Source organism: Phocoena sinus, chromosome 13 (assembly GCF_008692025.1).
Source record: "Phocoena sinus isolate mPhoSin1 chromosome 13, mPhoSin1.pri, whole genome shotgun sequence".
NCBI lineage: Eukaryota > Metazoa > Chordata > Mammalia > Artiodactyla > Phocoenidae > Phocoena > Phocoena sinus.
Window position 1 is genome coordinate 81,457,596 of NC_045775.1, and position 20,220 is coordinate 81,477,815.

General features: G+C 48.4%; 1 protein-coding gene across 1 annotated transcript in view; it reads left to right on the forward strand.

Moving 5' to 3' along the window:
* The first annotated feature begins 930 nt into the window (after window positions 1-930).
* The window catches only part of FER1L5 (fer-1 like family member 5), a 52,516-nt gene continuing 33,226 nt past the window's right edge, over window positions 931-20,220 (forward strand). Inside the window, exons 1-14 of the mRNA XM_032652664.1 lie at window positions 931-1,015; window positions 3,212-3,264; window positions 3,868-3,959; window positions 4,650-4,758; window positions 5,796-5,850; window positions 6,311-6,420; window positions 8,354-8,482; window positions 9,653-9,715; window positions 10,439-10,489; window positions 15,573-15,603; window positions 16,274-16,389; window positions 16,622-16,745; window positions 17,167-17,219; window positions 18,427-18,495. Of these exons, the coding sequence (XP_032508555.1) occupies window positions 931-1,015; window positions 3,212-3,264; window positions 3,868-3,959; window positions 4,650-4,758; window positions 5,796-5,850; window positions 6,311-6,420; window positions 8,354-8,482; window positions 9,653-9,715; window positions 10,439-10,489; window positions 15,573-15,603; window positions 16,274-16,389; window positions 16,622-16,745; window positions 17,167-17,219; window positions 18,427-18,495 (1,140 nt within the window). The remainder of the gene's footprint in view (window positions 1,016-3,211; window positions 3,265-3,867; window positions 3,960-4,649; window positions 4,759-5,795; window positions 5,851-6,310; window positions 6,421-8,353; window positions 8,483-9,652; window positions 9,716-10,438; window positions 10,490-15,572; window positions 15,604-16,273; window positions 16,390-16,621; window positions 16,746-17,166; window positions 17,220-18,426; window positions 18,496-20,220) is intronic.

A 20,220-nucleotide genomic window follows, 5' to 3' on the forward strand; every position in this document is an offset into this window, starting at 1 on the left:
GTCCTAACACCAAGATCACACATTCAGTTTTTTTGTTTTTTTTTTTGCTCTAAAACATACCCACGCATGTTTCAGAATGGGTAGTAAGCTTACTGCTAAATTGTTTCATCAACGAATATACTTTTTTAAAACATCGATTAATTTTCACGCTAACTATTGGATAAGGTATAATTTATATAATGTTCAACCCTAAAGCAGAAAAAGCGTAGGGACAAGAGCAATGACCCTGTTCCATCCTCATGCTGAGAGGCCTTGAGGGCAATTAAGATGCCACGGCAAGATAACATGTCAGTGAGATTTTTCTTTAACCTTACAAACCCAGCTGGCGTAAGAGCTCATTGATGAGAAAGCTAGTTTCTGTTGGTTAAAGAGAGACTCATATCTAGACTCACGTTTCCTTTAGAGAAAAGGAGGCCTAAATGTTTGCTTCCACATTAGGAAGGACTTCTGAAACACCACTGACATCGCCTTTGATTTCCTTATTTCTTTTCTCAGCTCACCTCCCTTCTCTATTTTCTCACCTAAACTGTGTGACTTTGGCAATGATTCACTCCAGATAACTTGCTTGTATAAAGGGCAGATATTATCCTTCTACCTGATCTTGAAATCAGAAGGACAGTAAGAATGAGAGAGAAAAGAGAACGGAAGGAGGAAGTGCAGTTCAGCCAAACTGTTTTGTTTCTACAGCCCTGGGTGCCTCAAGCCACTGGCTTCGTACCCTGTGATTTCTTCTTCCTCCCATTCTCCTCATTCCTCTCCAGAACCAAGAACCACCACCCAAGAACCACTGACCTTTGTGACATCACCTCTCTTGCTAAGCAACACACTCGGGACCTTCCTCACCCCCTGAGCCCTGGGAGAAGCCTTGGACCAAGTTGCTCCAAGAAGGAAGCTTTGCCAGAGAAGGACGGAGGGAAGTAGGTGGAAGAGATGCTGCGGCTTGTCGTGTGGTCGGCCGAGATTAGCCCACCCCTGAGCCCCCCACCCAGACCCTGCGTGTCCGTGTACTTCAGAGGTGAGAGCCAGGAGCCCCGAGAGACAACATACGTTCAATGAAAAACTAGATTTATCAGTGCCCTACTAGGTAAAAGATGCCCTGTGTCACAGAAAGGTGAGGTAGACACCGTCTGGCTCTTTCAAATTTATCATCCTTGTTGCTATTATTTCTCTTAGTATGACTCCTCTGCCTCCCATTTTTTTCCGGAGAATGACTACTGGAGAAAAAGAAGATGAATACTTCTCGAGTTTCTTCTATGAACTAGGGCTGTGCCACAAACAGGTTAAAAAAAACCCAACTACCTCCTTCATAGGATGGCTGTGAGGATTTGAAAGGATAATATACAGACAGATCTTTGTACAACTTCTAGTAATAACTGCTCAATTGTATGAATTACTTTTATAATCAACAAAGTTTTATCATTAATGTAATGATTTTTGATCCTCATGACAATTCTATGAGGCAAGTTTTATTGTCTCAATTTTTCATAGATAAGGAAAAAAGTCCAAGAAGGGTGGGAGGGGTGGTGTAAAGGATTTATGAGAGAAAATGAAAAAGGTTAAGTGTATCTATATAACAAAGAGCTGGGAACAAAAAGGGGAAAAGGGAAAGAAAGATGAACAGTCTGTTGGAGGAGAGAAAGGGGGTGGACACAGGCAAATGAGGTTTTCCAGGAAGTGTGGGGAGTGAGAAAATTGGGACCAAGAGAAAATAGGACACAGTAGTTTCCAAAAGAAATGAGCGAAGACTGAAATTCCTTAAATTTTTTTCTGGCCTGTGAAACCCTGCTTGCTGAGTATGCTATCACTCAGAGATGGAACACTCAGGACTCCAGGTGCACAGGGTGATGTAGGTTTATGTCCCCAGCTTGCGGGTTGAAAGAGGTGTAGTGGAGGTTCAGCATGTCTTTGCCCTGAAACTAATTTTATGGTGAGCCGGGGAACAGTCTGATTCCAAGCCATCTTCCCCGTCACCTCCCAGGCATTGTCCTTCTCCTCCTAGAAATCTCTCTTACAAAGATGCCTACAGGGCTTCCCTGGTGGTGCAGTGGTTGAGAGTCCGCCTGCTGATGCAGGGGACACAGGTTTGTGCCCGGTCTGGGAAGATCCCACATGCCGCAGAGCAGCTGGGCCCGTGGGCCACGGCCGCTGAGCCTGCGCATCCAGAGCCTGTGCTCCGCAACGGGATAGGCCACAGCAGTGAGAGGCCCATGTACCACAAAAAAAAAAAGATGCCTACAACCCAGAATCCTGGGTTTGCCCCCAGGTTTGCCTACACATTTTTATAACTGAATGTTTGTTTGAAATCTTTTATTCCTTTTTCACCTGTCGTTTCCAGCCCCGCTTCCCCCATATACCATCCACTACAGTGTCCCCCTTTCCCACTACTGGGCAGGCACAGAGAGTCTCCTGCTTCTCCCCCCACCCCCGACTGTCTCCTCTCTCTTCTCTCTCACACACATTCTTTCCTTGGGAAGAATCTCCTATTTAGCAATTTCGAGGTTCTTTGCAGGGCTATAGACTGTTCTTTGTTAAAGATATTTCTGGGGAAGGCATATTTTAGTGGATAAAGAGCTGTCAACCCATTAGAGATATTTTGGGATGTATCAGGGTACAGTAGTTTTGCTCTGGTCACAACGGAACCCTTAAATCCCAGTGCCTTAACACAACAAAAGTTTACCTCTTGCCCACACCAAGTGCTGCATCGACTGTGCAGATCAGGCAACGATGCTGAATGACTCCTCCAAACAGTACTTTAGGGACCAGCTGCTCTTTGCTTGTGGCTGCAAAGTCACCAGGTACCACCCTGCAGATGGTGCGAGCACATGTGGAGAGTGGGGAGGAGAACGGAGACTCTCATGGGAGATTTTGGGAACCAGTACAGGCTGTGGTGAGCATGGATCCCATACTCGGTTGGCCATAATGAGTCACACGGCTGCACCCGGCTGCAAGATGGCTGGGAACTATGTATCCAGGAAGAAAATGAAATGAACACATAACATTATCTGTCACATGGGGTGATGTCACTCTTATAAAAAGTGAGAAATTTTGAAATCTCCAGAGTAGGAAAGAATCAGTGCTGTATCACGTCTGCCAATGTAGACTTGATGTAGACTTATCTACATCTAGATAAGTTCTACCCCTCTTTGCTCACTTGAACCTAGACTTTGAAATATTTCCTACCACCAATGCCGGCCCCTTGGTGTCTTTGCAGATGTCAAGAGGACAACTCATGAGGTGGAAGGCAATCACCCCATATGGAACGAGGTAAAACACATCAGGCAAGCCCAGATGAGGCAATGACAAGCCCAACAGTGAGGCTGGGTCCAGACCGTGCCCAGAAGCCTAGGGAGGGGACAGGGAGCCTCATCACCCTTTCCCAAGGCTGGAACATCGTGCCCTGCGAGTAGCCTCTAAGCTGAGAAGTCTGTGCAGGTCTCAGGGCCATAGCAGCCACATCTGCCCACAGCTCTTGGCCCATCTCACCCACTCTGGGGATGGACCCATCTTGTCCAACCCAGCCGTCCTGATGTTCCCAGAAACCTGAAATAGAGACAGGGCTCCTTGTGTAGGATCCCCTCTCATCTCCCATCCATCCATGTCCACCCATCCAGTCCCCAAACCCCTTAGCTACTAACAAGCCCACAATACTGCTTAACTCCCACAGTTAAGCTGTGGGAGCCCAGGTAGGTTCCTGGTCCCTTGGTGAAGGTAGCAAATGCCATCCTCTTAGGAAATTAGTCTTGAGGGATATTCCTCAGTTTGAGAGAAACACAGTGCCAGCCCGTTCCCTGCATCTTTTCGAATTTCCTAGGAGGATGGAAAAGGGAGGGGAGAGGGAGGATGCTGACCCGTTTGTGCCTCCCACAGACCCTCATCTGGCACCTCTGGAACCGCCCCCTGCAAAAGGACTCTTTCCTGCAAATCACCCTTCGGGACATGGGCTCAGTAGAGAAGGAAAGGTAAGGCAGAGAGAGAGACAGGAGGAGCCTGATTCTCTGACTAAACCTTCGGCAGATGCTGCATCTGTAACTCACTCAGATGCAAGGACCAGAAGTCACTCCAGACAGCTGATGCAGAAAAGCAAAGGTGGGGTGTGTGTATACGAAGACTAGGTATATAGATGGACAGATCAACTAGAACTAGGAAACTGGGGACCCAGGGACAGTTCTGTCTCTTCTGAAGGCACAGAATCTCAAATCTCTTTCTCTCTGCTCAACCCTGGCTTCTCATCACAGCCCCATTCTAGTGCCTCGCTGAGACTGGGGCTATGGCATCCCAGGTCAAAATTCCCAGGAGAGAGAATCTGACTGGCCCAGCTTTGGTCAGGTGCCCACCTCCTGGTCCAATCAGCTGTTACTTGGCACAGGTCCCATTCCGGAGGCGTGTGGGTGCAGAGCTTCTGGGAAAAGGTTGGGCAGGGCAGAGCCAGTAACTGGGGTGCCCACTGTCCAGGAAGCCCCAAAGCCAATTCCCAGAGAGTTGAGAGCCCTCTGGTAGATGCTCCCAGTCAACAGCATCCTTCCTGAAGCCTCGGTGGGCAGCACAGCTTCGAGGAGAGAAAGGCATCTCGGGATAAAGTCATGCCTGGGACGGAGAAGGACACCATTTCCTCTGGCTCAGGAGCTCACACCTGCTCTTTGTCTCCCCAGGTTCATTGGCCTAGCCACAATACTGCTCAAGCCCTTGGTGAATAAACCAAGTAAGATCCTTTTCATGAAGGACCTGACCCTGCTCAACCATTCCATGATGCCCACAGATGTGAGTCGGGCCCTAGGAAGGGTGCGTGGAGGAGTGGGGGCAGCTGGTGAAGCTGAGCTATCCACTCCAGCAGAGTCTCAGTGTGCCCCCAACCCAGAGAGCACTTTCTGCCCTGCGGGGGACCCATCACACTTCCCATCATCTCCCCAACTTCCCCGTGCTGCCCTCCATCCACCTACCCACATCTCCACCCTTCGTCCACCCATTGAGATTGAGTGTTCAGTTGATTGTCCACTGGTGTCAGCAACTATGCAAGGCCTGGGATACAAAATTGAATGAAACCCACATCTGTTGTCACTCTCGGTGACAAGTGCTCCAGCACATGTATATTGGGGTCAGTGAGCTATTTCACTGAGGTCAGGAGAGAATGAACAATTCCACTTGGGAGGAAATGGAAGGCTTTACAGGGGGAGGTGATTAAGATGTGTGGGAACACAGGAAGACCAACCAGATGAGAACAAGCAAAGGTGATTTATTCAGAGCTTGCTATATAACAAGGGAGCCAGCCACCATCGCTTTGTTTTGACAGAGACTCAAAGGCAGGCAGAGGAGTGGGAAAGCTTTATGTTTAGAGCATTTAGGGAGTGTTTAGGGGTCGATTCTGACGATTGTCTGGAGGATGGACGGTCAGTGAGAGTGCTTGCAGGCAGGAGGTCAGTTAGGTGTTTGCTGGAGTTCCCACATGAGGTCATAAGACATTGGGCTCGGAGGTTAGCATCAGTGGTTCTAGACTGGTCTCAAGTCAACCCTCTCTCTCCTCCCCACCCTGCTGCATCCTTTTCTGTCACCACCACTAATGTGTGCCTCCTCTATTCTTCAAACCCCATCCATGGTAACCCATTGCTCTCTCCCCACCAGTCTATAACCTCCCTCCATCCCAGACCGCACAGGCCCCCATGGTGTGGTCCTGTGCCATGGCCAGCATCACTCCACCCGGGAAGACTGGGTGTGGCCCCTGCCAGGCTGGACCAGGTTCCAGTGCTATGACTTGGCCGAGGATTGCAGGATCTTACAGCTCCCCTGCCTTTGCTTTGCAGTGCACTCTCACCCTACAGGTGGCCCTTATGACCTACAAGGATATCGAGAAGATAGGTATGTACTTCCATGGGACTAAGCCCTGCATTTCACCAAGCATAGCTGGATGGGCTCTTGGGGGATCTTGGAGACTCAACCAATGAGCCCTACAGAAGGATCGTGACAAGGTTAGGGTCTGTAGGCCAGATCTCTGGACACCTGCCTGAGGTCACCTGTCCTCCCAATGTGTCCACTTGTCGTCTGTAGACAGAAGACCCAGCCTCCAATGGGCTGCAGAGAGAGGCAAGGATGGCCATTTCCAAGGGCCTCCATATGTAGAGTGTGAGGCCCAGGGTTGCCCATGGTGGGTGGAGACCATAGGAATGTCTGGGGAGGATATTTGCCCTTGTCAGGGCCTCTTGGCCATGATTTTAGTCAGGAGCTGGTCACTGGGGATAGAACACTGAAATGAGGGAAATGCCTCCAAGTGTCCTGAGCCCCAGCCTCTGAGAGCCCACCATGGACTATGTTTCCCCAGGCGATGAAGACCACCTGGCCATAATGGCACAAGAGGTGGCCAAGCAGAAACAGATGTTTCCCAGCTCCGCTGTACACAAGGCTCTGTCCCCAAAGCCTCAGCACTTCCAGGTGAGGCCATCCAGGGTGAAAGCCCACATGATTTGGCCGACACCCTCACTGTGTTCCCAGGCCATCCCTGCCTCTCCACAAGGTCATGGAGGAAGGTCAGGGCTTCAGATTGGTCTCCAGGTCCTCAGATCTTCACCATATCCCCTGCCCCTCTAGGGGCCATTCTGGGAAACTTCTGGGTGTGGCTGAGGCTGGAGCCAGCTCCAGGGAGGCGGCAGGAAGCACTGGGGGCAGTGCACACCGGGCCCTGGCCATGCTGGGGAGGCAGAGCTGAGGCCTGGACCCTGCCCTTCAGGAGGTGGCAATACAAGGCTAGCCTTGGGCGAGGAGAAATGAGCTGCACAGCAGAGGCTGAGGAGAGTTCGAGCGGATCCCTGGGAAGCCCCCCATACCATGGCTTATCAACTTACTTCTGATCTCTAGCCTGTAATCTAACGTTTCTGCCATGGTTGGAGCTGCTCCCCAGCCAGCCACGTACTCAGGAGACTGGGAGTCATCCTTGGCTGCCCCTCCTCCCCCCACCCCCCGCCCCGCATCCAGTCAGTGGCCAAGTCCTAGCTCTTCATATCACCTGGCCGCACCCATTTCTCCATTGCCTCTTCCATCCCCTGGTCCCAGACAACAGCATCCCTTCTCTGGACCACCTTGAATAGGCTCCTCCCAAACTCCCAGCCCCCAGCTCTCTCCTGTCCATTTTTCAGTCCAAGTGGTCTTTCCAAGATGTCATTCTTGGGACTTCCCTGGCGGTCCAGTGGTTAAGACTCCATGCTCCCGAAGCAGGGGGCATGGATTCGATCCCTGGTCGGTGAACTAATATCCCGCATGACGCGGCCAAAAAAAAATAAAGTCCTTCTTATCATGCCATGCGTGTGCCTAAAAATGTTCTTAAAAATGAGGACTCCCAGTGTTCTCAGGACATAACCCAAACTCCTTACGATGGCTTCCCAGGCCCTTGATAACCCAAGCCTGGCCCCCAGGCCACTCTGTCCCCTGCCCCTGCCCCGCCCCGCCCTGCTGTAACATCCTACACAACTTACAGTCCCCACTCTCAAGACTTTCTCCCCAGCCACCAGGCCTTTGCACGTGCTGTCGCCTCCTTTGGAGAACATTCCCTCTCCCCATTGGCCCTGTCCCTCTTCACGAGGCTAGCTGGCCACAGGATAGAAGGTCAGCGTGCCCAAATCACTACCCTTCCTATGTACTAGTGCGTAGGGCAAAGTTCTGACATGAGGGCTGTTTGCCTGGTTTGACCACTCTTGTCTCTGATGGTCAGGTAGCTGCATGTGTATTAATCCTTGAAGGGCCCCTGGACTTGATGGAGACACAGGAGGCCTCACTGAGAATGGCCGGATCCACGGGCTGGGCTGGGAGAGCTGCGTGCTGTTACTACCGCTAGTCACTACAGGCTCCCACGACTGTGCCCTGCCAGCCGCCGCCATCTCCAGTTCCTTCCCCTGGGGCCTTAGCCAGCCTGGATCTTACGGGCTCTTCTCCCTCCCACCTTCTAATTCTAGGGCTCAGACTTCATCGTCCCTTTACTGAGTCTCAGGAAAGTATATAAAAGCAGCAGCAGAAGAAATCACAAATCAGAGATCAAATCACAGATCATAGATTCAACTGCATAGAACTTTAAAATGTTCGATTCCCTAAAAAGATCGCAGACAAACATAAAGAGACAGCAAACTGAGAAACGTTAGACTTTATTCTGTAACAAGTCCCTACTACTCAAGGAGCACCCAAGATGAAAAGGGCAAAGTGGAGGTGACAGTTCCCAGAAAAGGAAAGAGAAGGAACCATGGCCTTCCCAAGGTCCATGGGGTCGCTTTCTCTCCGCAGTAGATGTTTCTTATCAGAACATATTGTTCTTCTAGAGAAGAGTCTCCACTGGGGAAGGGGAGCCCAACGTCAAGTTCCCCTGTTCGCTCCTCTGCAGGTCCGAGTGAAGGTGTTTGAAGCCCGGCAGCTCATGGGCAAGGACATCAAGCCGGTGGTGAAGGTGGTCATCGGAGGCTACCAGCACCACACGCGGATCAAGATGGGAAATAACCCTTTCTTCAATGAGGTGGGCAGCACATGCCCTTCAGAGCCGAATGGGGGCACTTGGGCCAGGAGGGCCAGCCAAGGGCTGGGCATTTCCTGCCGGCAGCCAGCAAGCTTGCTCCCTGACACGGGTGCTTTCATTTGTTTGTTTCACAAACTCTTACTGGGCGTGGAGGGCCAAACACTGGGCTTGGCACAGGGAATAGAGAGCGAGTAATTCCGAGCCCTGCATGGGGGGAGCCAGTGGTCTGTGGGGAGCCTCCCGCATATGTGAACACATAAAGGATGACAACCGGGCAAGACTGCGGTGCACAGGGATTGCAGCCGCGAAATGCAGGCCCTCTGTAGCCCTGGCCACTGCAGAAGTGCCACCTCATAGCATCGTGTCTGACACAGTAGGAACTCCAAGAACATGTGCCGAATTAATTGATGACTAGACACCAAAGAAAAGATAAAAGCACGGCGGAGCAGGGGCTGGAGAGGACTCCGAAAAGGCAGGATGGGGAAAGATAATTCAGGAAAAAGGAATAGTGTTCTCAGAGGCCTGGAAAGGAGAAGCAGCAGGGCTGGTTGGCAGAACTGTAGACACGGGTGCAGTTGGAGGGGAGTGGCTGGAGGTGAGCCTTCAAAACGCCCTGGGGCCCCATCATGGATGGGACTTGGGAGCCATGGAGGGATTCAAGCAGGAGAGTGACAGGGCCCGGTCTGCATCTGGGGGAGGAGGTTCTGGCTGCAGCAGGGAGTGGGGTGCAGTGGACAGAGAGGGCGAGCTTTTTTTTTTGGCCGCGTTGCTCAGCTTGTGGGATCTTAGTTCCCTGACCAGGGATTGAACCCAGGCCCTCGGCAGTGAAAGCGCAGACTCCTAACCAACGGACCGCCAAGGAATTCCCAGGGCGATCTAGAAAGAAGCGGGGGCTTGAATCTCCATCCCAGGGCAGTTAGCTGGGCCTTGGTCTGCTTCTGACAAGTCCTCCAGGGATCCCTTACCCCGCCCTTTGCTGGATAGAAAACCCCTCCAGGACCTGGCAGGCCTCTGCTTCTGTGGGAGGAGCGGTAGGTGGTAGTGAGCTGAAAGCCATTGAAATGGGTGAACAGCGGGGCAGAAACCTGCTAGTCTGAGGCTTCAGGCTTGCTGAGTCCCTGGGGGAAGTGGTGGAAGGAATGTCTCCTAACCACACTCTCTCTGCTTCAGATCTTCTTTCAGAATTTTTATGAGGTTCCTGCAAAATTCTTCGACAACACCATCTTAATCCAGGTGAGGAGCTGGACAGGGTGGGTCCACTTTCTTGTCCCACCTCAATTCTGGAAAGTGCGTCAGCCCCGCATCCTTACCTGTAGAGCTAGAGTCACATCAGATGGTCTTTCTGACCCCAAGGCAGCACCTCTGCCACCTTCTTTATCCCGGTAACCAGACACCCCATTCATTCATTCATCCAACAAATGTTATGGAAGGCCAACTGATAGGCCCTGAGCTCAGCTCCCAGGTGAACAAAGCAGCCTTTCCCATGTGCCAGGATTCTCATGCCACCCCTCAAATGTCCCCTCAACATGGGACATCCCTTTCTCCACTCAGAGGAAGCCCGGTAACAATGGTGAGCATGTATTTATCAAGTGCTTCCTATGTGCCCAGCACAGGGCTAAGGAGAGCAAGGCTTCTCCCTTGAAGAGCTTACATGTTCTTGAGAAATAGCCAGGACAGCATGCAGGGGAGAAAGTTGAGTGCAACAATTTGCTTTGTGGAGATCGAGTGAATTGTCCTCTCTGATCGATTTCCTCATCTGTAAAATGGAGCTGCCATATGTGAACTTCACAGGGCCCCTCTGAGAATTAAATGAGAAAAACTACACGGAAGTGTCAGCCATTAGGAAGCATTGAGTAAATCCTGGAGAATCCAGATGTACCCTTATGATTCCTCCCATGGGGCTGGGGGAAATTGGGCTTCTGAATAACTGAGATCTTTCTGGAAACTCCCCTGCAGGTGATGAATTCCTCAGTGATGAGATTCAATGCAGAGATCGGGAGATTCCAAGTGAGCACTGGACGGAGGAGGCGCGGTTTGGTGAAACAGTTACAGTGACCCGCCCTGGGCTCTATGTCTAAGTCTAGAGGAAAGGATTTTGATGCTACAAGATCCAGATTTGGATCCACCTACCAACTGGGTGATTTAGTCAAGTTATTCGGAGCCTCTACTTCCTCATCTGTAAAATGGGGCTAATAATATACTCAACCCACAGGGTCATTGTGAGGATTAAAGTATGTAACATTTATGAAAGCGCTGGGTTCCACGTTGAATCCCCCCACACTTATAACACTGTGGAAGCAGAGGACTCAAAAGGTCAGCCTAATTGCTGGAGAAACCTAGAGAAAGATTGCTGCCTATGAAGACAAGAGTAAAAAGATTTGCTTTGGGAAAGACCCAGGTTGAGAAGTGAGGAAAGTTCACACGGTCATGAAGGGCTAAACTAAGATTCTCCAAATCCAGGAAGATCAGGAAAAGTTAGGGTTGCCAGATTAAATACAGGATGCCCCGGAAATTTTCAATCTTAAACAACAGGTACTTTTAAATATAAGTATATCGCCAGTATTTCATGACTCCTCATGAAATATTGCTTGGGACCTACGTATACTAAAAAAGTTGGCGTTGTCCAAACGCGGGTTGGAAAAGAATTTCCAGACATAAGGCAGAATGTAAAGAAGATAGAATTTATTAGAGGGAAGGGTCGCTGTCAGAACAGAGGGCCAACTTCCTAGTAGTCTGGGAGAGTCAAGCCCAAACGTGTGCTATTGATCAGTTTTTATAGCCAGGAAACAAAGGAATGGTCCGAGGTGAAATTTTCCTTTACCGATTGGTCGCGGCACATATACCTTCCTTCTATAGGATGGGAGTGGGACAGGACAGATGCCTTTCCTTATTTGGGACAGGTCCCATCGCCCAGGCGGGCGTCGCCCAGGTGGGCTCAGAAATTTCGTAACCATCGTAACATGGTAGGGAGGGTGATTAAGAGTCTGGTAGGGGGTGTACCGCTGAAACTTTTTCAGGCAGGGACGTCCTTTGTCCTTGAAGCACCATTGTCCTTGGAGCGCCACATCGTTTATCTGTAACTCTAATTTAAGCTGCCATCTGTATTTTCATTCGCTACATCTGGCAACTCATGGAAAAGGGCCCAGCCCTTGGGAAAGGCAAATTTAGGGCAAACCAAAGTAAGGTTTCTTTCTCACTACAGTACTTGTAATAAGCACAAGAAGGGTCATGACCTGCCCCTCCCCCACCTAACCCTCAAGGAAGCAGCACAGGTTTAGAAATTAAGAGATTCTAGAGAGGCTAGGTAGCAGGAGGTCAAAATGTGCTGTCTTTTTTTTTTAACATCTTTATTGGAGTATAATTGCTTTACAATGGTGTGTTAGTTTCTGCTTTATAACAAAGCGAATCAGTTATACATATATACATATGTCCCCATATCTCTTCCCTCTTGCGTCTCCCTCCCTCCCACCCTCCCTATCCCACCCCTCTAGGTGGTCACAAAGCACCGAGCTGATCTCCCTGTGCTATGCGGCTGCTTCCCACTAGCTATCTAACTTACATTTGGTAGTGTATACATGTCCACGCCACTCTCTCACTTTGTCACAGCTTACCCTTCCCCCTCCCCATATCCTCAAGTCCGTTCTCTAGTAGGTCTGTGTCTTTATTCCCATCTTACCCCTAGGTTCTTCATGACATTTTTTTTTCTTATATTCCATGTATATGTGTTAGCATACGGTATTTGTCTTTCTCTTTCTGACTTACTTCACTCTGTATGACAGACTCTAGGTCCATCCACCTCACTACAAATAACTCAATTTCGTTTCTTTTTATGGCTGAGTAATATTCCATTGTATATAGGTGCCACATCTTCTTTATCCATTCATTTTGACAAAGGCCACTGTGCGACTTCCAGACGATGACTGACTGTTGAATACGTTTTAGAGGTCAGGGAAAAACCTGAGCTTTTAAAAATATATATATTCCTTTTTTGGGAAATTCCAAACATACACAAAAGTAGAGAGAATGGTATCATGAATTCCCCCATCCCCATCACTCACCTTCCCCAATTCGTTGTCAATCATGTCATCATGTTTTATCTACACCTGGCCCCCTCCCTCTCCCCTACAGATTTTTTTTCTTTTTTCCCCCTACAGATTTGGAATCAAATCTCAGACATCATTTTATTTTTAAATATTTCATTACCTATTTCTAAAACATACAGATTTTATTAAGCATAACCAAAGACAATGACTACATCTAAACACCTTTTTATAATTCCTGGAGAGCACTAATATCTAGTCAGTGCTCGCGTTTCCCTAATTGTCTTGTGAATTCCATTTACAGTTTGTTCAAATCAGGATCCAAACCAGGTGCACACTGCAGTTGGTTAAAATGTTATTCTTAGGTGTATTTCATTCAGTTGGTCCTGCCCCCTAGTTTACCTTGCCATTTATTTGTTGAAGCAACTGGATAGTTTTTCCTGCAGTTTTCCCTCAGTGTGGATTTTGCTGGTTGTACCTCCAGGGGATCACTTCTCACGTCTCTCTGCCCAGGTATTTCCTATCTAGAGGCTAGATCAGACTTGGGTCAATTATTTGGCAAGATGATGTCACCAGGAGACACAGAACGACTGTTGGTCTCTTTTTATGTTGTTAACAGCTATTGATGATCACTGCCTAGATCTATGGCTTCGTTAGAGGTGACTGAGTTTCATTTTGGTTTGTTTTCTTCTAGCTTTATTGAGGTACAATTGACATACAATGAATTATACTATTTTATTTTATCAGGATCTTAGTCCCCCGACCAGGGATTGAACCCGGGCCAAGGCAGTGAAAATGCTGAGTCCTAACCACTGGACTGCCCGGGAATTCCCTACACATATTTTAAATGTATAATTTCATGTTTTAAAATATGTATACAACCATGAAACTGTGATCACAATCAAGGTAATGAACATATCTATCATACCTATCACCCTCCAAAGTTTCCTTGTGCCTCTTTGTAATTCTTCCCTCTTCCCCCAATCCTTCCTGCTCCCATCCCCAGACAACCACTGGTCTGCTTTCTGTAACTACACATTGCTTTGCATTTTCTAGAACTGTATATAAATGGAATCATACAGCATGTACTTTATTGTTGTTTGGCTTCTTTCAATCAGCACAATTATTTTGAGATTCACCCATGTTGTTGCATGGATCAATAGTTCATTCCTTCTTATTGCTGAATAGTATTCCATTTATGGGTATACCACAGGTTGTTGATCCATTCATCTGCTGATGGACGTTTAGATTGTTTCCAGCTTGGCGCTATTAAAACAAAGCTGCTGGGCTTCCCTGGTGGCGCAGTGGTTGAGAGTCCGCCTGCCGATGCAGGGTACATGGGTTCGTGCCCCAGTCTGGGAAGACCCCACGTGCCACGGAGCGGCTGGGCCCGTGAGCCATGGCCACTGAGCCTGCGCATCTGGAGCCTGTGCTCCGCAACGGGAGAGGCCACAGCAGTGAGAGGCCCACGTACCGCAAAAACAGAAACAAAGCTGCTGTAACACTGATGTATAAGTCTTAGTATGGACCTATGCTCTGATGTCTCTTGACTAAATATGTAGAAGTGAAATGACTATCTCATATGGTAGGTGTGTGTTTAACTTTTAAAGAAAATTCCTAGCAGTTTTTTCCCAAAAATTCCAGATAGGTTCTACCATTTTATATTCCCACCAGCAGTATATATTAGAGTTCCAGTTGCTCCACATTCTTATGCAAACTTGATACTGTCCATCTTTTAAATTTTGGCTCTTCTAAGTATGTGTGGTGGTATCTTGTTGTGATTATAATTTACACTTCCCTGATGATGTTGAGCATCTTTTCAAGTATTTGCTATCTAACTTCTTTGATGAAGTGTCTGTTCAAATCTTTTGCTTGTTTTCATTGGGTTGTTTGTTTTCTTACTATGGAGTTTTGAGATTTTCTTATATATTCTGGATACAAGTCCTTTATCAGATAAATGATTTGGAAATATGTTCTCCCAGTATATCACGTCTCCTTTCATTTTCTTTTCTTTCTTAAGGGTTCTTTTTTTTAAAAAAATAATAAGTTTATTTATTTATTTATTTTTGGCTCTGTTGGGTCTTTGTTGCTGCACGTGGGCTTTGCAGCGAGCAGGGGTTACTTTTCGTTGTGGTGTGCGGGCTTCTCATTGTGGTGGCTTCTCTTGTTGCAGAGCACGGGCTCTAGGCACACAGGTTTCAGTAGTTGTGGCACGTAGACTTAGTAGTTGCGGCACACGGGCTCTAGAGCGCAGGCTCAGTAGTTGTGGTGTACAGGCTTAGTTGCTCCGCGGCATGTGGGATCTTCCCGGACCAGGGCTTGAACCCATGTCCCCTGCATTGGCAGGAGGATTCTTAACCACTGCGCCACCGGGGAAGCCCTCTTTCCATTTTCTTAACAGTGTCTTTCAAAGAGCAGAAGTTTTACATTTCGATGAAGTCCAATTTATCAAAAATTTCTTTTATGGACTGTGTTTTTGTTGTTGGATCTAAGAAATCTTTGCCTACCTAACCCAAGGGGCTGACTGAGCTTTAAAGCAGGCCTACATGCAAAACTTGGGGCTTGCTCTATGGACCCTTCCAAGGGTGGCCTGAATGTTCTGCGGTACCTTGCCCCACACCACCTTCAATCCTGTGCATCCCTCAGGCCTCAGGGAGTCAAAAACTGTCTCCCAGGGGAAAGGGAAAACCCATAGTCTCTTTACCAAATCCTCCCTTGACCATCCTCTTCCCCAGGACGGGAGACACCTTTCCACGCCCCCCAGGGGTAGGGAAGAATAACGCTGTGTTGGCCAGCAGTGCTGGTGGTGGTCAAGAATCCTTTCAATCCAGGCCACCTCACTTACTAGTTGTAAAACTCTGGGCTCTTCTCTCAAACTCAGTATCCTCCCCTGTAGAGTGGAGGTGATAATGGCCTCCACTATGATAATGGCCCAACTTCCAGGTCATTGTAAAGATTAAAGGAATTAGGGTGGAACGAGTACTCATACTGTCATCAAGTTGGTTGGCTGGAGGCCCTAACTAATCCTTACTCTATTCTTATCTTTTCAGACAGATATTGGGTTCATCTACAACTCTCCAGGTAGGTAGCAGTTGTTGGAAATATGTGTGTCTTCTGAGAAAAAACCAGGTCAGGTGTTGAAATCATCTCAAAATCCCTGTATGTTCAACACATGGGGGGAGAGTATTAGAAGGTGTGAATTATTTTCTGTACTTAACATTTTACTGTACTTCATGGTATTTTATCTTGCTTTATAATAATATCTTTCTCTACAAAAATCAAAGCATCTCTTTGGGTCAAATGCTCATTTTTTCTTGCAGCCTTGGGTTGAATTTCTATGCCAGTGTTTGAATTTTGTTGCTGTTGTTGTTTATTTAATTTCTTTTAATTGAAGTATGGTTGATTTACAATGTGTGGCCAGTGTTTGAATTTTGAGTAGACCTGACCATAACATACATACCAGGTTGAGGTTGGGACTTAGGGTTGGGGAAAATATTTGCCTCTCTCAGACCAGGACAGTAACAACTATAAGTTCCCTGGATGGGAAAGGAGGGTCCCTATTTCCTAAAGGCAATAGCAGGCAGCTTTGGCTTAAAGGTAGGAGTGACTCCCGTTTCCCCCTGCCCCTGGCTGGGAACCAAAATATATGAGACACGTTTCCACACCCGTCTCCTACAGAAGCAAAGGCTGGTTTCAGGGAAGAAGAATAGAGGCTGGAGGCTGGTCTCCCATGGGCCCTCTGCCTCTCCAGGTCACACACTCCTGAGGAAATGGCTTGGCCTCTGCCAGCCAAATGAACCCAGCAGTGGTGTAAGAGGCTACCTGAAAGTCACCATCTCTGCCCTCGGTGTGGGAGACCAGGCACCGGTGAGGCTGTCCCCCCAACACCCCAGGAACATTTCCTACCCTGGCTGCTTCCGTGGGGCCCCCCCGTGGGCTCCCCAAGAGGCCATTGTTCCTTCACATGCTTTCATTTGTCCACTGTGTCCCTTCAGGGTTGTCCATCCCCACCCCAACCAAGCGGAAGGTTGGGGAAGCCAAGTCTGGTGGCCGTGACCTCCCTAAGACTCTGACCCTATTAGCTCTCTGGTCTCTCCAGGTAGATCAAAAGCTGACCTATAGGGCTGATGACACTGACATTCAGATCTTCAAGTCATCGGTGGTGCCTATCAATATGGCCTACTTACAATTCTTCATCTACTGCGCCGAGGATCTCCACCTCAGTCAGTCAGGGCGGGGGAGGGGCTGACCCTGAGGTTCCCTACCTGGTGGCACTCTGGTTTCTCCTGGGGCTCCCCAGTTCCGTCTTGACACTACGATTTGGGGTGGGGGAGAGAGGGAGACTGAAATCTGCCAAGAATGGTTTTATGAAGGTCCCTTTAAAATGGGCCATGTGCCCCTGCCCTGTCTTTGATGCCCAGATGCAGACTCAAGGTTCCCTATGCCAGGCCCCACCCCCGCTGCTGTTGTGTGCCAGGACACACAACAGCACATGGAGACAGAGTGGAAATGGGAGGTGTCTGCCCAGGGGGCACCAAACCAAATTATGGGGGAGGGTTTTAAGTTGTTCTGTCACTTCTCCATTTCCTTCTGAAAAAAATAAATGCTGCTATCTCAGAAATCTTTTAACTTCTTTGCTCTTAGAGAAACACCACTTAGTGAGTCCTATGTTGGAGGTGGAACTAATTGGGGAAAAGGTAAGCGTAAAAATGGTCTGAGACTTAGAGAAATTGGCACCTAAAAAAAAATGGTGTGGAGGAAAAGTGGCCAGGACCCCAGGTGTTGTATCCCAGTTCTTCCATTTATGGGTGATATGACCCTACTGGACCCGGGCCTCTGTGAAGGTGGAGGCCATGGCTTAGTCAGCCTGTATCCCAGAGCTGTGCCCAGTGCCCTGCATAGAGAAGATGCCCACCGAAAACCAAACATCCAAATGCACGGATGAGTGGACAAGTGGATGAAGCAACATGCCCGCAAATGCACAACTGAAACTGTCACCGTCCGCTTTGGACCTCAGTTTCTTCATCTAGAAGTTGAAGGTTCTGGGCAAGAGAGTTGCTGACATTCCATGAACCTCTATGAACATATGGTAGCATTTTCCAAAGGGTGTTGATGGATGTTATGTGCAAAAAAAAGATCGCATGTTCAAATCTGGGGAATGCTGGGTTGGATATGTTTCAGAATTCATCAACCATCATTTCCACCATATTCTACCTATTAGAAGAAGTCATTAAATCCAGCCCATACGTGAGGGGAGGGAGGTTAGTGTCCGTCTTTTGAAGGGGAGAGTACCAAAGGGAGGTGTGGACATATTTTGAAGCCACCACACTGAGTATTTATTTCCCAATGAGTGGTTTAGGAAACCTGGAAGTAGGTGAGATACTGTTGGGTGGTAGAGGCACACATTTTTTCAAATATTTTAGTATTTCTGTGTTTTTCTTAGAGTGTATGAAAAAGTTCAAGCAGTTCAACTAACCCTTGGTTTCACTGATGATTGCTTAGAATAAGGCTAGGTTTAAAAATGAAGTCAAGTGATGTTTTAGAAAGGGTGATACCATCAGCATTGTTATTGCTGACTTTTTATTGGGATCTTAGAGTTTATCTAACAAAATCTATGTGCTTGCACTGATATAATAAAGTTAGTAACCCTGTATCTATTTAAAAGTTAATTGAAAGCTGATTTAAGGGAAAATATGAAGGAGTCTGGATCTAGGTAGCTACTCAAAGGACCAGAGTTGTAGTGGATGAGAAGTTGTCAAAGTGTCTTTGGACCAGGGATTCCCATGACCAGCCTTGTGCTGCAGACAGGTTCACCTGTGGGCTGGACCGGAAGGGCTGGGAGGTGAGGCCAGTGGAGGGAGGAGGGGACAGGCTGGCACTGACACTGCTTTGGGATGTTCCCAGCTCAAGACACACGTGCGGATGCAAACCGAGAGCCCGATATGGAACCAGATCCTGACCTTCCAGATTCAGGTATTGCTGTGCCATCACGCCCGCCCTCTTCCTCCTGCACCACAAACAGAAGGGCGTTTGGGTGTTTGTGGGGGTGTGTGGATGGAAGGTAGGGGCCACAAAGCACGGCGGGAGGGGGCGGGGACTCTGCCTGATAGGGAGCATGAGGAAGCCCAAGACATATTACAGAGAACCTTACTTGAAATGAATGGGGGGAATTTCCTGGCAGTCCAGTGGTTAGGACTCTACGCTCCCACTGCTGAGGGCCTGGATTCGATTCCTGGTCGGGGAACTAAGATCCCACAACCACGTGCTGTGAGGCCAAAAAAAAAAGGGAAACCAATAAATGACCCAGATGATTTCAGCTAATGATCAAGGAGGCTAGGTTAAAAAAAAAAAAAAAAAGAAAGAAATGCGTCTTCCCTGGTGGCGCAGTGGTTGAGAGTCCACCTGCCGATGCAGGGGAAACGGGTTCGTGCCCCGGTCCGAGAAGATCCTACGTGCCGCGGAGCGGCTGGACCCGTGAGCCATGGCCGCTGAGCCTGTGCGTCCGGAGCCTGTGCTCCACAGCGGGAGAGGCCACAACAGTGAGAGGCCCGCGAACCGCCAAAAAAAAAAAAAAAGAATGGACCCTACAACTGAACTTCCAGAGAACTTAAACGTGCCCTTTCACCTACATAAAAAAAGAAAAAGCAATCACTTTCAAGACTCATTCTAAATTGTATTATGCACTTTCTTATCTTCTAGGCAATGCACCCTGAATATAATTATAGCTCTTTGTTGATGGCTTAGAGGCACTACAGGAACACAGTTACATGCTGGCTACATGTAGTGTGGGGCTGTTTGTTCCCACATTAAATGGCCCCAACATGCTCTTCTCTGTGGGGTTCTGTAGTCTGATTTCTAAAGCCTTTCAGTCCTTCTCAGTCACCTATCAGCGGTGTGGATGTCAGTTTTCTCCAAGCCCTGGGAGAGCCTTGATTGCCTTTTGACTCCACGCCAGGCTTCTAAGAGCTGTGTGTAAAATAAGGGTATGCAGTGTGAGAGAGAACTTGGGCACTCCCATAAGTGAGAGTGTACAGAACTTTGTGTGGCATCTGTCTGGCTACCCAGGGAGTGTTTTGCTTTCCTTATACCTACCTTACATTTGTGTGACGTGAAATTAGCTACCCTTCTGTGGACCCTCCTCCCTGCTTCTCGTAGAATCTTCTGCCTCCTCGTGAGTCATCTTTTTTTTTTTTTTTTTTTTAATTTACTTTTGGCTGCGTTGGGTCTTCGTTGCTGCGCACGGGCTTTCTCTAGTTGCAGCGAGCAGAGGCTACTCTTTGTTGTGGTGCGCGGGCTTCTCATTGTGGTGGCTTCTCTTGTTGTGGAGCACTGACTCTAGGCACGCGGGCTTCAGTAGTTGTGGCACGTGGGCTCAGTGGTTGTGGCACACGGGCTCTAGAGCACAGGCTCAGTAGTTATGGCTCACAGGCTTAGCTGCTCCGTGGCATGTGGGATCTTCCCAGACCAGGGATCAAACCCACATCCCCTGCATTGGCAGGCGGATTCTGACCCATTGCGCCACCAGGGAAGTCCCCATGAGTCATCATTTTTAACCATTCCTCATAATCCCCACCTTCTTGGGTGACTTTATAGATTCTTAAAGTAGGGAGAGATTTTAGAGGGGGCCCAGTCCATCCCCCACCCTTGCTCCCTCCCACCTTTTCTAGCTGTGATGAAGCTCATGGCTGGAATCCTTAG